The 21,057-nt window shown below is 45.0% G+C and overlaps 8 protein-coding genes across 8 annotated transcripts; 3 read left to right on the top strand and 5 right to left on the bottom strand.

Moving 5' to 3' along the window:
• Positions 1-479: 479 nt before the first annotated feature.
• INP52 (SacI domain and endonuclease/exonuclease/phosphatase family protein) lies at positions 480-3,324 on the bottom strand (the record flags this gene model as incomplete). Its single annotated transcript, XM_033575679.1, has 6 exons — positions 480-593; positions 659-958; positions 1,013-1,983; positions 2,047-2,466; positions 2,690-2,756; positions 3,082-3,324. The coding sequence occupies 6 exons, from the start codon at positions 3,322-3,324 to the stop codon at positions 480-482; spliced, it is 2,115 nt and encodes a 704-aa protein (XP_033421534.1).
• A 366-nt stretch (positions 3,325-3,690) lies between these two features.
• On the top strand, positions 3,691-4,707 carry pxr1 (telomerase inhibitor/ribosome biogenesis protein PXR1; the record flags this gene model as incomplete). Its single annotated transcript, XM_033575678.1, has 2 exons — positions 3,691-3,713; positions 3,774-4,707. 2 exons carry the CDS (start codon positions 3,691-3,693, stop codon positions 4,705-4,707), a joined length of 957 nt encoding a protein of 318 aa, XP_033421533.1.
• A 1,687-nt stretch (positions 4,708-6,394) lies between these two features.
• On the top strand, positions 6,395-6,955 carry DGA1 (diacylglycerol acyltransferase type 2A; the record flags this gene model as incomplete). The annotated part of the gene is made up of 1 exon (XM_033575677.1): positions 6,395-6,955. The coding sequence occupies one exon, from the start codon at positions 6,395-6,397 to the stop codon at positions 6,953-6,955; it is 561 nt and encodes a 186-aa protein (XP_033421532.1).
• A 677-nt stretch (positions 6,956-7,632) lies between these two features.
• ATNIH1004_011110 (putative kinesin family protein (KipA)) lies at positions 7,633-10,671 on the bottom strand (the record flags this gene model as incomplete). Its single annotated transcript, XM_033575676.1, has 4 exons — positions 7,633-9,422; positions 9,630-9,719; positions 9,790-10,340; positions 10,634-10,671. 4 exons carry the CDS (start codon positions 10,669-10,671, stop codon positions 7,633-7,635), a joined length of 2,469 nt encoding a protein of 822 aa, XP_033421531.1.
• A 2,224-nt stretch (positions 10,672-12,895) lies between these two features.
• On the bottom strand, positions 12,896-13,795 carry kin28 (TFIIH complex serine/threonine-protein kinase subunit KIN28; the record flags this gene model as incomplete). Its single annotated transcript, XM_033575675.1, has 1 exon — positions 12,896-13,795. The coding sequence occupies one exon, from the start codon at positions 13,793-13,795 to the stop codon at positions 12,896-12,898; it is 900 nt and encodes a 299-aa protein (XP_033421530.1).
• A 1,039-nt stretch (positions 13,796-14,834) lies between these two features.
• On the top strand, positions 14,835-15,379 carry ATNIH1004_011108 (mitochondrial 37S ribosomal protein mS41; the record flags this gene model as incomplete). The annotated part of the gene is made up of 2 exons (XM_033575674.1): positions 14,835-15,297; positions 15,375-15,379. The coding sequence occupies 2 exons, from the start codon at positions 14,835-14,837 to the stop codon at positions 15,377-15,379; spliced, it is 468 nt and encodes a 155-aa protein (XP_033421529.1).
• Positions 15,380-15,811: 432 nt separating this feature from the next.
• ERG11 (cytochrome P450) lies at positions 15,812-17,358 on the bottom strand (the record flags this gene model as incomplete). Its single annotated transcript, XM_033575673.1, has 4 exons — positions 15,812-15,880; positions 15,940-16,998; positions 17,050-17,247; positions 17,320-17,358. 4 exons carry the CDS (start codon positions 17,356-17,358, stop codon positions 15,812-15,814), a joined length of 1,365 nt encoding a protein of 454 aa, XP_033421528.1.
• A 1,130-nt stretch (positions 17,359-18,488) lies between these two features.
• On the bottom strand, positions 18,489-20,725 carry ATNIH1004_011106 (CAMK family serine/threonine-protein kinase; the record flags this gene model as incomplete). The annotated part of the gene is made up of 6 exons (XM_033575672.1): positions 18,489-19,129; positions 19,179-19,195; positions 19,266-19,380; positions 19,552-19,988; positions 20,091-20,626; positions 20,684-20,725. 6 exons carry the CDS (start codon positions 20,723-20,725, stop codon positions 18,489-18,491), a joined length of 1,788 nt encoding a protein of 595 aa, XP_033421527.1.
• Positions 20,726-21,057: the final 332 nt, after the last annotated feature.

Genomic DNA, 21,057 nt, shown 5'->3' with positions numbered 1-21,057 from the left:
GGGCTCCTTGTATATTATTCGTTAGAAACAAGGACATATGACAGACACTTGGCTGAATGTTCCAATGCTTTTTATTTGGATTCAAAAGTAGTGAGCATACCGTTTTCTAGCCACCATTTACGGTGATCTGAACTGGCTGGCGGAAATCTAGGTGTCTTAGATTTGAATTCTATGGGCTCCTTGTCACTCCGGATTGAACCTTTTTCAGTACCTAGGATTGAATCATTTGGGTTAGTCAGTCTTCGAGTATAAAGACTCCGCCTAAGTTCGTTCTTCAGAGTTTCATCAATGATACTGATTTCACACAGAAAGGTGGCCCAAACTGGGCGGTGATCTGAAAAATGCAAATTTGCAGTGTTGTAGTTCAGTTGATGAAGGTTTATACCCTTCCACAGTATTCTGTCACACCAGGCAGGAATGCGTGCTTTCTCTCTGCATTAATTAGCCTTGTTGTTGATCAGGTGACAGGACCACAAAGCTCACGAAGTGTCATATTCGCTACTGTAAATATCGTATTTGTAAGTAGGAGGAAACGAAATTGACCCCTCAGTGTAGAATTGAAAAGCTTGTCCTGCTAGCATCTGCAAATTCAACTATATGTCCATTTGGTTAGCAGGGGCTACAATACACATCATAGCCTATAAAAGGCGCAAAATACCTGGTCATTGTCGTAAAGTTTTTGATAGTCTTTTTGTAGCACGAGTTCTCTGACATTGTAATTGCTGAGGCCGATTCGATAATTGAAATCACCGAGCCATAAGATAGTGTCATGGTCTTCAATTGATCTGTTCTTTTGGAACCTTAATCCGTGGCATATAGTCTGATAGTCCCTGTTCCTTTCGTCGTAGTTTGCAAATCCGGCAGCAAGGTGTGCCGTAACAAAACAGATACGGGTGTTGGAATACTCCAAACGAATGGCACAACCCCCTTTGTTGCCAGCAATACCGGAAAGACCTGTCTATAAAGGAGGAAATGAGACATGTACTGGCGGATTAATAGATATTTTACATACCTTCTTAACATTTCCCTCTACATTTTTTATGTCCTTCAAAGCATCTTCTCTAACATATATCATAAGAGCAGCACCAACAAGTTGACCACTCCGCAAAAGAACGTACTTCGGAGCTCCCCTAAACTTCGCCGAGGTATTCAAGCAGTTCCCAACGGCAGCTTCCCAAACTTTACGAGTAGTTGGATTAGTAGACATTATCTGCTGGGGACTTAACGTGACTATCTCCTGTAATCCAACAGCAAATATAGTAGGACCTTCGTCTTCAATATCAGGCAGCAACCATGGCGCTAGGTCGACATCCGCTCCATAGTGACGTCCATTCACATTAAATGTCCCCGTCCAGATTTTGACAGTCTTGGTAAAAGAATACTCCGACATTCGCTGGACCAACTCTGCTGAGACCAAGTCGTTAATCGGATCATAGAGATGTACGGCTGTTTGATCCGTCAATCGCCCTAGTAAGAGATCTATCGTCTTCTGGCGAGCCTTGTCGGAAAAGTTATTGACATATAGTCGAGTTGCGGTCTTACGCGCATCTGCTAGCGCCCCAGCGATAGACATTTTTCCATGTCGCGTGAAGGAACTTTTTAAGGCACCCGTACCAGCATATATCTTAGACAGGGCATCTCCGTTATCCGCCCAAAGAGTTGAGTGTCTGAGTTGAACATCAGAATTCAATATCCCTCCTTGTTGGAGTAGGAATGATTCAAGAGCCATCGAACTGATGATATTTTGCACATGATTAGTCCTGTCTAGACAGTCTAAGCAGTTTGTCCGGAAAACACCCTCTTGTAAGAGGATAGTGGAGGAACTCATTGGCAATTTCTTATTTTCGTTCAAGGAATTAATGACCGCGATGTTTTCAGATAAGAAGAAGGCAAAGCCGCTCAGAGAATGTGAGATTTCATGTTTGATGTGATTGCTAGCCGCATACCCTAAGGGACCTCGGGTTTCTGCGTGGAAATCAAATTCTGTAGTTCGTAGTAGCGTATGGTCTGACAATATATCGGACCCCATCTTTTGTTTTAATATACTTTCCCTGATATGCTCTCGGAATTTTGCTGACAGCTCAGCCTCTCCAGGCTTTAGTTCACTGAGTAGGTTGACCACATGTATCGCACCATACTCTAGCTCAAGGCTCTCAAAATGTTTGTTAAATGCATGCTGCGTTGCTTCACTGGATCGTGTCACATCAATTTTTTGTTGGCCTGGAAGAAACCCCGTCGCTTGCTCCCAGAAGATTGGCACTGAGCCACGAACTTGGACATAAGAAAAGGTAATCCCCGGTGGAATCCAGAGAACCGTTTCCGTTTCTACAAAATTCGCGACATTGCCGTCATCATCAATGCCACGGGAATTGAACCTCGTGCCCGCACGTCGAGATGATTGTCGGGATATTACTGTTAATGTTGAAGGGAAGTTTGTTTGCAATTGAGGCAGGATAGAAACAGAAGCTGGGATTGTAAGGGTATTAGAAAATCCCCGTATAACACATGTCAGGATCTGACAAGAGTCTAAATACTGCCTTTCAAGAGGCGACAGATGACTCCTGAAAAGAAGAAGAGGGTGAATCATGTACGAGTTCCACAGCATGTCTCGATCTAGAGACTCAATATCGAAAGTCGCCGATTTGTCCGAGCTGCCGGCATGTCAGCTCAGTTTGACCTCATCACTCACCTCTAAAAACAGCAACAGCAGCAGTAACACAACAAAACAAAACGAATAAGCTCACCGGTCCTGTAGCCTGTCTGTGAGATTAAAGTCAAGGCTATAGTAGAAACTGCCATCACCAAGGAGCTTTTTTAAAGACAAGAATGGATGCTCAGAAACGAGCTCTCTGTTCTCGGTGCCGTGGGTGAACTCTTCGGTGGCCAAAGATGAAGGGGACTCATAATCAAGGCCATTCTCATACTCTGAATGACTGAGACAAACTGCCCCTATTAGAGCAGAATATATAAGGGCACCAATATGGAAGCCTTACAGAAATCCACATTCTCAATTCGTGAAATGTTCTCCCCAGGCCTGACAGTTGCAGCTTTTGAGTAGCCAGTGACAACGGAGAGAAATACCTCCTCGCCTAAAGTTATCAATCCAAGTGTACCATATCCATCTCCTAGTTTGCGATAGCTGCTCAATTCTACGTCCTGTAATTTAGAAAACTCCACTAGACAGCGTGTCCTGTCATTACTGCGTCGCTGGTGGCTGACCTCCGGCTCTATAGAGCTATGTTGGAAAATCAAAATATAGTCGCTGGTGGCCAAAGCTAGTGATCGCTGAGGATGGTCCTTAGCTAGGACTCGCAAGCTAGGCATTGTTTGGGCATAACTGAATGATCATAGTGATGCCATATGAGCCCATGGAACTGTAAACCCCATAGGATAGGTGCCGCCCTGCAGGATGGAGTACACATGGTGGGTGTCGGCTTTTTGGATTTAGTCACCCAGATAGTCCTGGCTAAAATGGGCAGGCGGTCTGCTTAGTCCCCCGATTGTATTGGCTGTGGATAATGGTACCAGTAGCCTCCAATTTTCATATCTAGTTAAAAACTTGGCTGGTTATTGGTCTTAGTATTCAGAATTTTACTTCTATTATTTATTTTATGTGCCGTTACCTATTTGTTTCAGTTATAGCATTGTGTCTGAAGTATATTACTGCTCATAGAGTATTTATTAATACAGATGGGTTTAGCAGCGCCTCGAAAGTATGTGGACTTCCCTTTCGCTATTGTGTAAATAGGTATCTAATTTCGAAATGGGTTTAGAAAAACAAAGATTTCCCATGACCCCAACAACACGAATTGGACCCGATCGACCAGTGGTTTTGGACATAAAATTCTCAGCGCCCACGGCTGGACTCCAGGCAGTTTTCTAGGTGCACGTAATGCCGCACACGCTCATCTGTTCACCGCCGCAAGTGCATCCCATATACGAGTCGCGCTAAAGGATGATACACTTGGCCTTGGAGCAAGGCCTAGAAGAGATCCTCTAGATGAACCCACCGGTCTTGATGCCTTTAAGGGGCTTCTAGGCCGCCTTAATGGAAAATCAGATGCGGATTTAGCAGCTGATCAGCGAAAGAGCGACGATGCCAAGCTAGCCCGGTATGCTGTCACGAAGTGGAAAAATGTCCAGTTTATTAGCGGTGGCTTGCTATCACAAGAGAAGAACGATGATTTCGTTGTTCCAGAGCTGCAGCCAACGCAGACAGATCCTCAAGTGACCGGTTTGAATACTGGCACACGAAAAGTATCAATAGATAGGAATTGTTCTGAAAGCGGTATCAAAATGCAGAATACAGAGCGGAAGGACACACAAGATCTTAATTCCGATCGAAACTCCCCTCTACCCGAGAACCAGCAATGCAAGAAGGACAAAAAGGACAAGAAGGACAAGAAGGACAAGAAAGATCAGAAAGGCCAGAAAGACCGAAAGGTCAAAAAGGATAAGAAAAGGAAACGCAAGGAACAGGATAGGGGTGATGATGATTCCGAAACTGGTTGCCAAAACAGAACCAATCCCGACCTGGTGGCTACAAATGATGGTAGCGACACGCTCCTACGAAGTGCCAAATCATCAAGAGAGCGTCGTCCAATGGGCCGGCATATGTTTAGAGCTCGACACATTGAGCAAAAGAAGAAAGCCCTGATGGATGATAGATCTCTAAATGAGGTAATTTATGCCTCCCCTTTCTGTTGACTTTGTATCACCAACTGGAATACTAACTTTGTCCAGATATTTATGGTTAAATCGTAAATTCCCCTGAACTTAGTGTTAATTTTTATTTATGGAAGTGACGGAGTGAATATTTATGTTTCTGGGGACCAGAGGACCCGTTTAGACCTGCTTGCGTTTTGGTCATAGCTGGCAATAGAGAAGTATATATCTTGGCCTTTAAGCCATTTGTTTAAAAATTGGGATTGTGTGATGGGATGGGATTTTCTGATATAGCTAGACTACCTTCGAAGATAGGCAAGTAACTGTTAAAGGGATTTACCTGCTCCGGAGTATATTAATTATTTGGAAATTCCATTATACTGCATTCTGTATCGGAACCAGCCCATAAGACTTTGACTTATAGTATAATGTATTTAAGAAAAATATCAAGGTAATCATGACCGACTACACGGCTCTATGACTCTGAATAAATTACCTCAGTAAGCTAACTAACTGGAGCAAAGGACGAGTATTCTCCGTGATGCCTGTAAAATTCTCGATAGGGTGCCCGTGGACACACCGTCTCAGCGGGTTCATCGTACCTAACCCAACACAGAATAGTACATACAGAGAGTATACTCCATAAGTTACAGGGTATTTACTCCGGAGTACTCTGTCGTTACCTAAGAGCCAACGACACAAACAGGCAACATAACCTATTCTTACCACCTGCAATTCTAAAAGCTATTGGAAAACAAAAAACTGACGCCCGAGCACCTGGACTGTTTGTCACATCGCAAAATAAAAAAGGGGTTGCAGCACCATTCTACGCGACAAAGGAAGAAGACTGCATGTGCTACTGGGTGAACGGCTGGACTCTACAGATCGCAACCGAAGTTGTCAATATCCTCATCATCACAAGCATTGGGTCTAGCCATCAAGCGCACTTCTGACAGGGATAAGAAACGCCTGAACGAAAAGGGAAGATTTCGACCTAGTAATGATAGTACAGCTTCTTTAGAGATACAGCCTTTTTCGGCAACGGGGCAAGCTCATCGGGATGTCGTCGTATGATCTCCGGTCATGGACTGAAGCTGAGAACAGCAAACTTGACAGTTTCCCTGAATCTGGAAAGGGGAGAAAAGGGTAAGCTATTTACATTCCTACTTGTTTGAATCAATAAAGGTACAAATAAAGACAGCAGAGAAAGAGGAGAGGCCAAGCAAGGCTTTTAGTTCAAATTGTCTGACCATTACATTCCAGGATTCGTTGGGCGCCGCTTAATATAGGCTTTGAACGACGTCTGCAGACGTTCATTGTTCTCTGCCATACTCTAACAATCGCTATATTTCTTACTAGCTTCTTTTTCACATGTGCCTTGCCATTGTCCTGGCCATTGCTCGTACCATACCTGGTATATATCTCTTTATTCTCGACTGCTGCTACGTCGGGAACGTTGAGTGGTAGAAGCGATTTTCTGCGCTCGCTTAGAGTATGGTCAATTTACGCTTCTTATTTCCCTGCTCGCCTCCACCGGTCAGAGGCCCTTTTGCCGACACGAAAATATATATTCGGATACCATCCACATGGGATAATCTCACATGGTGCTTTCGCGGCATTTGCAACAGAAGCTCTTGGCTTCTCGTCTCTTTTTCCGGGAATCACCAACACTCTCCTTACCCTTGATTCCAATTTTCGGATTCCATTTTACAGAGAATACGCTCTTGCAATGGGCATTGCCAGTGTCTCACGCGAGTCCTGTGAGAACTTACTCACCAAAGGTGGCGCTGATGGCGAAGGAATGGGTCGTGCTATCACGATTGTCATCGGTGGTGCTCGCGAATCCCTCCACGCCTTACCATACTCGCTTCGCCTCGTTCTTAAACGGCGAAAGGGCTTTATCAAACTAGCTATTCGCACTGGGGCTGATCTTGTACCTGTGCTAGCATTTGGTGAAAATGATCTCTATGAACAAGTACGGCCAGACCAGCATCCTTTCATACACAAGCTTCAGATGCTAGTAAAACAGACGATGGGGTTTACTATCCCACTCTTCCATGCTCGGGGTGTTTTTAATTACGATGTGGGTTTAATGCCATATCGTCGTCCACTAAACATAATTGTAGGGAGCCCCATTCAGGTAGTGCAAGAGCGTGACAGAAGCAAGATCGATGATGAATATATCAACCATCTTCATGAGAAGTATGTGCTAGAACTGGAAAGATTGTGGGAGCAGTGGAAGGATGTGTATGCTAAAAATAGAACATCGGAACTGGAGATAATTGCATGATGTGGTCATGGGAGTTATTCTAGGAGCTTCTATGTCTGCCAAAAGGTTGTGTGATCATCAGGAATGGACCAGGGGGTCTATTCTGAGACTTCTAATCATTCCTCGGCTCCCAAGGCACCTGCCAGTCTCTTTCATTTAATAGTACCTCGAAGATTCGCCACATAGCTGAGACCTGGGTAGATTTTTGTGCACGCATCCGATGTATCCCCTACATAAAAACAAATCCTGCCGAGGATAACTGAAAGGCTTCAAAGTGCCGGGTAATAACAGACAGCTGTTTCGAGGATAGTAGTAGTCCATTAAGGATTTCGCTTCGGACTTGGAGGTCATTCCTTTGACTCCTGTCGTTTATATACTTACGCCGGGAAAAATATAGGATGAGTCCTACCTAGAGCTAATAATACCAGTGTTGACGCGGGTCTGATTAAGGTTGCCTGCTGACTGTACCGCTTTCAGCAAGTTGAAGTTATTTGAAGTACCTGTATTGATTTTTTTTCCCGTAATTGGATTGCAGCTGATAAGACAAGAGTGCAATGTAAACAATAAGCTGGGTATCTATAAAGCAAAAGACAACAAACTTCACAAGCGGGAGGAATCTTATCCAGTTACTCCGTATGATCGTACCAGTATACTAATAATATCATGGAACAGGAAAGTACATAAGCAAGCGGGCGACCTCAGGTCGGATATGACTCTTTAACAGCATTTCCAGCAGTTGTATGCCCTGAATTCAAGCCCGGAACGCCAGTCATTAAATTAGACGCGCGCCGAGACTCTGCAGCAACTCTTACACTCCCATGAGAGCCCTTGACCAATTGACCGCTTTCAACCCGGTCTTGGATCATTTCGTCCAGAATTCGAGACACTTCATCCATGCTTTTTCGCCGGTCATGAGTTTCACCGCCTTGTGCCGGCGAAAAAACCTCAGGGGGAGAGTCAATGGCTGATGAACTAGTGCAATCACGGGGGTCCATGTAACCAGCCTTATCTCTTCCATCGACAGAATTTGGATCTGGTGTGAGATGGGCAAGATCTCGGTGCCGTGCGGCAGACCGAAGCGCGGCAAGCATTCTGTCCTTGTCATCCAATTGTTGACGGAGCTCGTTTATTTCCATATCTTTCTCACGGAGCAGAGCCATCGTGTCAACGCTCTCGGATGTGGAAGTTCCGGGTTTGATTCCAATTGATATCCGTGAATGACTTGAGCGCCGGGCCTGTAATAGACGTCTTTCTAAGGTAGAAATATAACGATTTTTATCTCCCAGATCAGCTTGAAGAGCGGCGATTTGTCTCTGTGCGCTTGCCTTCCCATCTGCAAACTCGCCCATGGTGTCCTCCTCATCCTCGTTACCAAAGGAGCCGCTCGAGAATGGGAGGTTTGGTGAGAGCTCATTACTGTTGACAGAAAGAAAAGAAATAGGTCGAATAGAGGAATGTCCATATGCGCTCAAAGTAGACTGGCTAGCCGAGGAACGCAGAGATCGAGAGCTTGATTCATTGACCGACATTCGAGAGAGTCGACCAAGAGCAGACGAGCTATTCTGACTGTTCACCCCAGTGGACTTTGAGCAGAGTATCAGACGGTTGAGATGCTCTATTCGTTCTTTCAAAGCCGTCCGAGCCAATTGCATTTCAAGCATTTGCTCCTCGTGTCGCGCCTGCGCTTCTTTTTCTAATTGTTGCTTTTCTAACTTCAACTCTTTCTCAGTTTGGGCCTTTGTCTGACTCTCGAGTTGGCCACGAAGGGCTTGGATCTCCATACGGTAACGCTCCAAAAGGACTCGGCTACCTGCATCACTGCCACCGCTACCGAACGCCTCTTCTGCTCTTCTAGCATGACTCACTATATTGTTCTTGGCCCGAGCAGCAAATTTTAGAGTATTGAGAGTTTCGGCTGCTTGAGAATTGGCAGTTCCACATAGCTGAATGGTACATAGGATACTAACAAGAGAATTTCCCGATAAAGCCGGTTGTAGCAATCTCGTAAGTTTGCTGTCTCGATAGGGTAGATGTCTCCCTTCTCGATCAGTTGAATTAATGGGCTTATCCTTGTCATCCGAAAGTCTTGATATAATAGTGCCGAGGGTGAGCAAGCTTTTATTTATATGAGCACCTTCAGTGCGCCGTTCCTTGTCTTCAGCAGCCCGCTCTGATCCGGCCAAGTCTATCAAGCTTAGGGTTGACACCCTGACACCGCCTGGTGCCAAGCCTGATCGTCTATCCTGGGAGGCGACGGCCGGCACGCGCTCCCTGCTTTCGACAACAATTTGAACGACTGCGTGGCTCCGGGAACTGCGCGCATTAAATTGCGTACTGCCGGTCCGCCTTGAGTGGTCGCCCCTCGCGATCACGCGGAGAAGTTGAGTTGGGCTTTGCACTATTTCCTCTTTTAAAGGAGTAGCATACACGCCTCGTTTGCTATCTTCACGCAATTTGATTTCTTCCTGCTGGGAGGCTGCAACCCCACCTGAACCCGAGGCGGAAAGTAGGTCATAGATTTTTTCGTTGTATATTTCCAAATAACTGACACGAAGCAAAAATTCTCGATGCGGCGTTTCCCTAATGAAGGAAAATATATCTGTTATTGCCAGCGGTATCACTCCTGGAGACGTAGCGATGCCTTGCATTGAAAAAGTCTTTCCCGTTCCGGTCATGCCGTATGCAAAAACAGTACCATGATAACCCTCCATTACTCTTCTCACAAGGCGTTTTGCCGCAGCATCGTAAACTCTAGCGTTATTCTCGTGAGGAGTGAAGACGTTATCTATACGTATTAAAATAGAAAGTCAGCCGAAGAACTTCGAGGGGTTGAATCGCTCTATGAACAGCCTTACCATAATAATAATCGCCCCCTTCTTTCCCACTATAGGAAATAAGGCCTCTCCGTGAATCTATTATCCAATCCCCACTGGTCTTTGATAAATCACCCTCATTGACATCTGGACGGAGACGCACGCTCACAATGACGTTGCCTTTAACTTCCTTCGACTTTGAGCCTGAGCTGGCCATGCCAATCGTGTCATCAGTATCTTCGAAAGTGGTTGCGCTTGTCGAATATGATCCTTGCGCGGAAGAACACCTGCTCTGAGATGGAGAGGCTTCTGAATCCCGAAGTTCGGTACCAATAATAGGTCTCCCATCACCCCCGCCGCTCAATAAAGAAGGGACCTTTGAGCTTCGATGGCTACTCGTGGTCCCGACACTTAATCTCGGGCCTTTTTTTACCTTCACGCTTCCAGACGAACGCACACTTTGGAATCCCGTAACAGACGATGAAGTAGAAGGGCGGCTTGCTGCTCCTGGAGGTTGAGGGAAGGCTGCAATGCTGATCGTTCTACGCAGCGTCTTTTCGGGACTGCTGGGGGTGCGCGTTCCAGAAAATGACCTGGGAGCGCTGGCGTTAGAGCTTGAATGGCACAGAGGTGACTTGCTGAGCGTTGGTCTTGGACTAGAGGGGGCTCGCAATTTAGAAGATATCTGATATGGGCTTTGCGCTCTTGTAGTATCAGAAGAACTAGGTGAAGTCTTTCGTGATTTCGGGGCTGAAATAAGGGATGGAGGCCCAGCCGCGGGAGCGGCAGGATGTGAAGGTTGAGGCAATGTGGACATGGGGACGTGGTGATATATGTATGCTTTTTGGCTACCTGTGATTGCGAAGCTCGGGAAGCGGAGTAAAACGGTATGAAATTAATATCAGATTCGGGCCTGTCGGCCATACGCAACTGAGCCGATGATGTGAACTGGGGACGTTAAGCCCCCAGTCGAGGTTTGAGCTATGTAAAAGTAAGATAAACTTTCCATGCAATGTCGTGCGAGAAAGACAAGTGTGATAGTGAGATACGAGGAGATTGGGGCTAACCACGAAACTTCGGCACCAGGCACAGAGTAGAGCCAAGATAGAAGAGAATGGAGGAATCATTGTAAACTGTATACTTACAATAGTTGACCGTCAAGTCCTATGATACCGTGACTGGCTAAGGACCTGCAGACTGCCCTTGGTCACTTCTAGAGGAAGCCTGAGCTCCTATTCCTGTACGAGCCCGTCTTTTCCAGCCTAGTACTCAAACACCTGGCTGGCTATAATGCTAGCAGCAATCAGAGTCCACCAGTAGCAGAGAGAGGGTCAAAAAAAAAAAAAAAAGGAAGGACGTAAGAAGCCAAGAAAAGGAACGAGACAAAGAGTGAGTGAATGATAGAGAGTTATGGAAAGAGATGGTGATAGGGGATGGAGGAGGGGTGGAATGCTAAGAAGTTAGAGGCTGGCAGATATACGAAGAAATTGTGGTGTGATGAAAGAACAATAGGCAGCCAAACGACTCGGGAAACCCGCCAGAGCAGAGCTCTGGATGATCGCAATGGCAGACTGTTGGCACGGTGAAAGAAAGGATGGGAGGAGTAAGTACCTAGAGGTGGCGCAAAAGGACTCTTTTAGTCCTTCAGTCGCGTCTTGAAGGAGCGGGACGCATGGTGCCTAGTGACCCCTGTTGTAGGAAAACAGACAGATTCCCCTGCGAAACAACACTGCATCAAATGGTCAGATTGTTTTCATTTGTCGGGAATTATTCCAGGACTCTGTTATCAATAATTCATAAGGATTTGACAAAATTATTAACAGAGATAGCTAAGAGGGTTTGTTGATCGTGCATAATTTTTTTAATAGAAAAGCAATGGAAGTACTTCCATACTCCGTACGTACTAAAACTAGAACTATATTGATTTAAAAATTTAAGATACCCAGGTACCTAGACTCCAGAGCATGTATATATTACACTATAGAATACTCTGTATAGTGTTCCATAGAATAGCAATACACAAGACCATTATCCCAAGGAGTGTAAAGTACCTGATATGGACTAGATACTGTGGATGCCCCTCTCCCTTTGGAGAACTTTATGTACTTGTTATTTATTAGGAGCAAGGGAACAATTAGTCCTCTGTACGGATTACTTTGAGTAGAAATGTTAGATATTTATTATAAAGCGACTTGGTATTTTCGGTATTTTGTTCAACCCCTTGTTTGCCTTAAGCAACATCCTTACTTAGTTACCTCTGTACCTAACTAGATCTTCACTTACAATTACTACCTAAGGTACTCCGTACATATGTGACTTGCATCAGTGGTATATTAAATACAGAGTATATATGCTCTTCAAAGTTTGCTTCCATAGAAGAATAGGAGGTTTTATAATAGTTGCGTTATTAGTACAGAGCATATTCATTGTGAATATGGGAGCAATACAGAGTAATAACCCAATAAAAATAGCCAGCCACAATGGTTTGTTTCATTGTGGGCGGCATATTGTATTGTACTCGCCTACTAGGTAGCTGCTAGCCTCCGCAGCGCTTTTGGGTCGGCTCGGCATAAATTCCACTCCACACTCGTACTATATGGAACTTTAAGTACTGGTTAATTTTAGTAGGTTCTGTAGGTTTCTTGATCATCTACTTACCTAGGTACCTATGGATACAGTCTACCCAGTGTATCAGCTTGGAGAGTGGGTATATGTATACGTACGCATGGAGTATTTGGTTATGGATACTACAGTGACTATGCAAGAAGACCCAGACATCATGGAGTATAAGGCCCCGTACTCCGTACAGACTACAGAGTAAGGGAGATGTGGAAAGGGGGCCAATAGCAACTTGAGGGCTTTCTGTTAAAATATAAGACCCCAATCCTATGGAGAATCTCCAACTAAAATGGGTCACTACCAAGACGCTAGATTCGCTAGGCTCATTAGTCACTACTCTGTACATATTTCTAAACTTACTCAAGGCTCCATTTGCCTACTCCATAAGCCAATCCCTTACCTAGATGGGATCTAGTAGGTGGTAATCTTATGGCAGCTTGGATGTTGGTTGAAACATGGGGTAGACTCTTTAATTTGTATGAAGACCACAGCTTAATGTGCACATTTTGCCAGAAAATCGGAGTGGAAGCTACTGGTTTATTGCACTAAAATCCAACTGCCGAGCCGTATTCTTAAATGGGGTATTGTCGACCTCACCAGCTCTTCTTGTCAAGTCATTGCCCATTTTCTTTGGGCCGCCAGACTTCTTTGGTAAATCTGCCTTATCTGTCGGTCTCGGTTCGGTTGTCCACCAATTGTGCTGTAAGACCCGGCATGCCGTGTTACGCTTTCTCGGATCAAGAGTACACATTGACATTAGTAAGTCGGCACCAACAAAACCAGCAGTTGGGAACTGCCGCAGGAAGAACTCCCGGCCTTGTAACGGCACGGTGCGGGCAGGATCTGAGGGTATGTAGTTGGGTAAGCGGGTAACTCCTGGCCAATGTTCTTCGGTTGGGGTACCAAATGCTTCACAAATCTTAGAGATTTGGTCAAGATCAGAATTCCCAGCGACAAACGGAACTCGCAAAAGAAGCTCCGCGAATACCATTCCCATGGACCAGATATCCACAGCGCCCGAATATTGTCGTGCACCGTAGAGTAGCTCGGGCGGTCGATACCATCGTGTGATAACCTGGTGCGTCATGTTCAGGTAGGGGTCGGCAAACGATCTCGCAAGGCCAAAATCCGCCAGCTTAACCTCCCCGTCGGAGGCAATAAGAAGGTTGTTTGGTTTAATGTCTCGATGCAGCACAAAACTCTCGTGACAGAACCAGACCCCTCTGGCAAGCATACCCATCCAAGCCTTTACGTCAGCCACGCCATAATGTACATCCACATCTTTAATGAGCATCTCAAGATCACCACGCGGTAAATACTCCAAAACTAAATTAAGATTTTGGTCTTTGGAAGAGAATACGTCGTGAAGTGCGATAATATTCGGGTGCGACAATTCCTGTAGGTACTTGACTTCGCGAATGGCATCCATTGAGAGCCCATCCTTGTACTCAGTATTGACTTTGATTTTTTTTATAGCAACAAACGATGATGAATCGGTTCGGTGGTGACCAAGATATACTACAGCGTAGGTACCTTCGCCAAGTTTCTTATCTGTAGCGTTGCTCATTAGTGTTCAATGCACGAGATATAGGAAAAGGGCGAGAGGAAATGAAGAAATGGGGATATTTTCACCTTTAATGTATTTATGCCTAATATCATCATTTAATTGTTCAGTGAGCTCACGATCTGTATACTGCATAACCTGGGGTGATGGCATATTTCCCTGTCCACTGGGAGAGCCCCGAGCAGCGCCATTTCTCAAAGCCACTGTAGTATTAGATGATAATATAACAGCAGAAGGAGTGTTAGAGACTAAAGGTGACATCGCCATTTCTTAGAGCTGGATATGCAAATTGTACTAATGCAAATCGGTTCTTGTTGTTGCTTGCGTGGCAAAGCACTATTCTGACCAGATCCTGCAGTGGCTGAGCAGCTTGAATGATCTCACTCTATAGCAGTCATTAAACATATTCCACTAGCGATCTGTAGTGCTGGCGAAATTCTTAGTAAAAGTAAGTATCTTGCAGATTGCAAATGTTACAACTACTAGATGTTTGTATGGAACTTGAATCCCGGAGTTTTGTTGATCCTGCTGCGCGCCAAAATTTCTCTAGCAGCTTCGTGACACCCAGGTAACACAACCGCCGTATGAACAATTGAAGACCTCTAATACCAGCACATATTGCTTTCTTTTTACTTCTCCTCCCCCAAGGTCTTATGGGTCTTTTATGGCCTTTATTACTTGAATGATTCTGGACACACAAAGCATTGCAGAGAACCCAGACGCTACTTGACCAACCATGGCAATATACTGCTCTCTTTTTTCATCTCCCCGATTTATTAGACCCTGGGCTATTGGGAAAATATACGTTCGATACTTTCATAAGCACACGCCTCCTCCATTCATACCCTCGCCAACGCCATTTGTCCCCGATGTCCACACTTTTCTTAAGTTGATTGGCCGTGGCATGTCTAAACATGCGAGCAAATTTTCTTCCTGGGACAAATTATTTGCTCTCAGTTCATCTGAGCTTCGTGGTTTGGGTATCGAACCAGCTCGCCAGAGGCGTTATTTGCTCCAGAAGAGAGAAAAGTTTAGGCAGGGGGTTTACGGGCCTGGTGGTGATCTGGACCACGTTGTTGACGGTGCTGCACAGCTGAGAGTTGTCGACGTTCCTTCGGATACCAGTGGTTTGTCAAAAAGCGCTTTCTCCGCAAATACCTTTGGCTCTTCAGCTACCTTGTCTCCGGGGATGAGGAAAGCTATTGTGAACATCGATCCCGATGCTACCGAATACATACATGATCCGTCCAAACCACTCAGGAGATTTGCGTATATGAAAATCCACAGAGGCTCTATGGTTCGCGGGCCATTTTTGCAACCTATCAAAGGGACAAATGGTTGTGCGTCTTTAATACGAGCCGAGGAGGGTATGTGGGAAGATAAATTAGGACACAAAGTAGATGGCGGTGAGAGAAGGCGTGCTGAAGTCAGAGCTAAGAAGAAGAGTGAGGAAAGGAGGAAAGGAACAGCATGAAACTCGGGTTTAGCAGTTTGCTGTAGTATGTATCATTACCTAGTCTGATGTATTTGTTATTATTGAAATGTAGCGGCCCTTTTAGGTGACCGTCACCCTAGTAGCAATACACAAGAAAGAAAAAAGAAAAAAAGAAAAATCGAGAAGAGAAGGGGTGAGAGACTGAACACATGAAATGCCAATTCTTGGAAAAAGCGGTAATTTACAACACTGGAGGTGAGATGATAACCGCAGTATGGCCATATGTATATACCACATGCTGGCACGGCTAGATGGCCAATGTGATGTGTAGCAATTCCCAGGTCGGCTCTTTCTTTCGCAGTCTTCGAAGTCATGCCACGGTCCTCGTACGATACATAACCTAGATCGAATAATCGAAAGGAATATGAATGGGAACAGTGTGACCATCATGATTTCGGGGCTTGTCGTTTCTCGAACTGCACGAAAGATTTACCTAAGGGTTTTGAGAAGAGGCTCTGTGGAAAATTTTAGCTACGACGGTCTAAGGCCAGATTGATAAGATGGAAATGCTTACCGAGTAGTCCGTTTCCGGCAATTTTTCAACTCCTGGTAGATTGTGAAATTTGAAAAGCCGTACCAAAGCTGCAGTTATTGCTCCCAACTGAATATAAGCGAACTGCTCGCCGATGCACCTATGTCTTCCGGCGCCGAATGGGAGATATGGGCTGTTGGTGCCTTTGGTAACTAATCCGTAACCATAGTCAACTTTCTCTTCATCATCGGTGTCGACTGTGATGGTTTCATCCCAACGGTGAGGGTTCCATTTGAGAGGGCTAGGGAAATGTTCCTCCGATCTTGCAGTAACACCAGGCGAAGAAAGGACGTTATGTGTGGTGGGAATTATATAAGGTGTACCCTCCACAGGCATTGGATTTTTGACTGCTCGGATGATAGAATGGATAGGAGCATGGATGCGCAAGGTTTCTTTGATAATCTTGGCATGTAAATCCAATTTCTGTAGATTTTCGTAAGTGAGCGCAGGCAAATCGGGACCAAGAACACGAAGCTGTTCTTGGTAGAGCTCCTCCATAACATCAGGAGATGCGGCGAGGTGCAAAACAATCCACGCGGCAGTAGATGACGAAGAATGCTGACCGGCCATAAGTAGGGCGATCATCATATGTGCAATTTCCTCATCAGGGACTTGGGTGCCATCCTTGTACACACAGGACATAAGATTCCAAACCATGTCTTCAGAATCCTTCTTACCACCAGCTTGACGCCGTTGTTTGATAATTTCCATATAAGTTTCTGTCATCTTTTTCTGGGCTGCGTCACGTTTCCGATTATGGGGAAGGGGTGCCCAGGGTAACATGAAATTGATAGGGGCAAAACCCATATCAAGGTTATGATATAATTCTGCAAACGTGGAATCAAACTTGCTCCGAACTTCCTTCCCTTGAAGAGATCGCGACGCCGTGTATATGGTGATTTCAGCAATTGTTTTGGATACGTCGAAGACCCCATTTTTGCCTTGAAAAGCCGAAGAGTTTTGAACGAAGTCCTCCACCTCTTCCGTGATTAGGCGAACATAAGAACGAAGGGCGTCAGATGTAAGTCCAAATTTAACAAACTATGGTCATCAACAAATTAATTCCAATTTTGTCTTGCAATTCTCGCTTACTTTTTTCTGTTCCATGAGTTTGGAATTGGGACAGTCGTACACCACATTGCGCCCAAACACAGGTGTTGTAAGTGGTGAGTAAACCTCCTCGGCGCAGACATCCCTGAGCTTTCCATTCAAAATGAAGTCATTTCCTTTGGTGCCCAGATATACTGTTGTTTTCTTTCCGAGAAGAATAAAAGTGAAGATGTCGCCGTACTATGGAAAGGAGGGGAATAGTAAGCAAGGAGAACTGGGTATGATCCAGGATTTAGAACACAAGGTACCTACCTTAGCGCGACAATTGAAAAAAAATCTGTACGGGTCCATGCCATAGCTAATGGTGCTACCAATAAAGGGAAACCAGTGAAAGACCACGGGGGGTTCTTGGGGGGTTTTAAATAGGAGCTGTCGCAAGACATTGACAATGACTGACAAAGTGAGCAAGGAAAGCAACACCAATCCAGAAAGAACTCCAATGGGCAGACTTGAGCAATGCTCGCAGAGGGTATCGAGAAAGACCGACAGGAGGCCCATGGTTGTGCAGGGCCAGTAATGGTGGAAGGTAAGTTAGTTGTTAGATAATGGCATGAAAAATGAGTGTCGTGTGTAGTGGTACCCTCCTTGTCTTTCAAGGAGTCTGTGAAACAAGTAACCCCCTTTGGCAAGGTATTCCAAATGAGGGAGTTGGGGCCCGAGGAAATCGAAGTAACTTAGGAGTGAGTGGGAAAAGAGGGCAACGGAGCCTCCCGTTGTGGGCTATGGGCGATACTAAGCCGCCTATAGTCGCTATTAAGCCGCCCATAGTCATACCTACTCCGTATACATTAACTACTTGCTCGGTACGAAGTACCTTACCTAGAGACTTATATAGCGCCAGGGGTTGTATTTAAGTCGGTAGCCGTTCTTCATATCTTAAGTGAAGTCTGCTGCGAGCAACAAATGGCACTGCGAACCACGCCATTTCGTTGCCTGTGTGCCGGAAAGTTTGGAACATAAACACTCAATACGGTACATACCTTGTATTTAGTATCTATTCATCCAAAAAGCTGCCACCCTTGGGTGATGCGACTGTCACGTACTATTTACTTCCAATCTATATCTAACTCTTCCAGTTCAGAGAATATACCCTTTCTCTCATCTGATACATCTTTGAATAATTATTATTAGGTCCGCTGAGCATGATTACTTTGACATATGCCTAACCCACTGAATCTCTGTCGTACTGTACATATATACGCACACATCAAACGAAGATGTGGTAATATCTTACCAATGAATCAATAAAACAAAATCGAAGAATTGGTCGATGTAGCTAGATAACTACTACAGACCGACCAGGCAAGTCAGAAGATAATATCGCCGCCCTAATCCCAATACGTTTCCCTCAGAATCATGGCTCCATGTAACACCCCTACAAAAGCCACAGAGAGTGGTGGTACTCAGCAACTAAAAAGACTTCACTGGTAATCACTTGTCGGATCATCCTCGAACAGAACAGGGTCACCTCGCTCACCAAGATTGGCGAAGTCGTTAGGGGCGCTATTCTCTTCAGGAGAAGCTTCGTCATGAACTTGACCAACTTTTGCAGGGCGATTATGCACACGTTTGCCTGCGCTGTTCTTATAGAAGACCTTCACTGGCGTGCCAGACCCCTCCTTGCATTCACTGAATTGGACATCATTGACATTGCTGAGCAACGTTCGCTCACGCATTACTTTCCGTTTTTGAAAATCCAGCTTCCCCAGGGCTCCGGTCAGCCCGTCTGTGCTATCAGAAATGCTCGGATAGTTTCCGGTAACCCATGGATGTTCTAAACATTCTTCGACTGTTATCCTTTTATCCACTTCGACTGTGAGCATCCTGTCTATCAGGTCCAAAGCTATGTCGCCCACAGAGTCCCAATATGGGGATGGATAGTCAAAACGACCCATTTTGATCTGCTGCGCAAGTGTATAGGGGTTTTCACGAGTGTAAAGTTCGTCAGAGAACGGAGGAAACCCACAAAGGCATATGTAGAGTACAACGCCAAGTGACCAGACGTCTACAGCCTTTGTGTATTTGCGGCGGCGCGACTCTTGCAATATCTCTGGTGCCACATCTACAGAATGAGTATGTATGGCTTGTGATGTATATACCAGATAACTTACAGCTTGGAGTCCCACACCTGTGTGTTGAAGCATGGCAATTAGTAGCTTAAACGATGAACACATGGATTGGCATGGATAATTACATACAGAGTCGTCGTGAACGAGTCTTCTCCGATGATTTTGGCGAGTCCGAAGTCACCAAGTTTTACGGTCAATTTTTTGTCAGCAACTAAGACATTCTCGGGCTTAATGTCTCGATGAACTATCCCACGATCATGCTACTCCGCTTATTTTAGCATCACTGCCGCTAGTTTCAGGAAAAGGGGTTTTGATCCTACCAAATACTTAAGCCCCTCAAATAATTGAATAAAGATATGACGTGTCTCATTTTCCGAGAATTTTTGTTTGCTGACTATTAGGTTGAAAAGCTCACCTTCTGGAGCAAGCTCCAAAACAAGATACACACCATCATTCTCATCGAAGGTGTCCTTTAGGCAGAGTAAATTAGGATGGCTGACACCCATCAAAAGGCCTACTTCTTGTTGCAAAGAATCCGTTTGCGACTTTTGCGAATCACCAGGGCGTTTTTCAAACACCTTCACAGCAAACCGAGCTCCCGTAGACCGCTCTATGCAAAGGTAAACAGTCGCAAAGTGACCTTTACCAAGTTGCTGCAGGATTCTGTACTGTTGCCGGAAACCGTTCGCCTCCCTTGTCCGAGGGTATCTGAAGACAAAACGAGCCTCATCTAGAATTGTGACTTCGTCGCCATCCTCAAGTTCACGATGTTTGTTTCTCCCAACAATAGCATCGTTGATGAACGTACCATTGCTAGACAGATCTTCTATAATTGCGATAGAACCCCCCTTTCTATTCTCAGAAAATATTAAAAAATGTCGATTGGATACCGTAGGTATGTTGATGACCAAATCTATATACTGTCAGGTACTTGTATATTCATGTAGGTATCACATCGGCTGCCTACCACATTCGGGGTGACGACCAACCAAGTAGCCCCCGGGCGATTGTGCCCGCTTGCCTGATAGATTCTTCTTTTGGCGCCAGGAGTCTTTGTCAGACTTGCTCTTGGAGCTTCCGTTTCTTTGCTCGCAACTGTGCCGCTTTCTGAGAACGAGAGCATCTCGGAAATTGTCATCGAGAGGGATTAGATAGCCCCAAACCCCTTCAGCAGCCTCGTCTTCAACTTCATCCACAAATGCTCTGGGTGGATAAACAAATTGTGACAGCGCCTGAGTATCCCCAGGAGGGGAGGACCATGGATGAATTGGTTCGGAATTAGATGGAGTTTGTTCGCTAGCCTGGTTGGAGGCGTCCGGTGGAGTAGATGAGACGTCCGTTTTGATATCCGTTGCTGTTGAATTTTGTTGAGTCAAGGGAGTAGGCAGGTAAGAGGTGTTGATAGGAGTTTTCGAAGACTGGCTATGGGACGAAATTCTTTGTGACCGTCGCAGTTTTTTCATATCTTGTGAATCAACATCTGCACTGATCTTTTTTATACCAGGATTGTTAGCAATCTGCAATGGAATTAAATTAATCAAACATACTCTACTGCGTTTGAGGGAACTTTTCTCATTTTTGGGAGCCATTATTATTTAATTTTTCATTATCCTCCCATGCATCGAAAATTAAATAACTTAGATTTGATGGACAGGACGAGGGGCGATGTAGCCTGGAGAAATGTAAGTTGGATAACTGAAACTTTCCCTTGTTGTGATAATATTAATTCATTCTTGACTGGGCACACAGTGACCTTTTTAAGTTATAGGACTTAATACAAAACAAGAAGGGAAGTGGATCTGGGGCAAAAAAAGAAAACAAAGGCCTTGAGTATAATGAAGCTCGGTTTGGTGTGCCTTGATGTACCCTATGAAATAGCGACTAGTGAAGTAGTTACTTCACTTAGGACTTAGGTGGTGGG

This window comes from Aspergillus tanneri, assembly GCF_003426965.1.
Source record: "Aspergillus tanneri strain NIH1004 chromosome Unknown AapTan_8_pilon_pilon_pilon, whole genome shotgun sequence".
Lineage (NCBI taxonomy): Eukaryota > Fungi > Ascomycota > Eurotiomycetes > Eurotiales > Aspergillaceae > Aspergillus > Aspergillus tanneri.
Note: the sequence above shows the minus strand (reverse complement) of the source record. Positions and strands in the feature narration are given on the sequence as shown.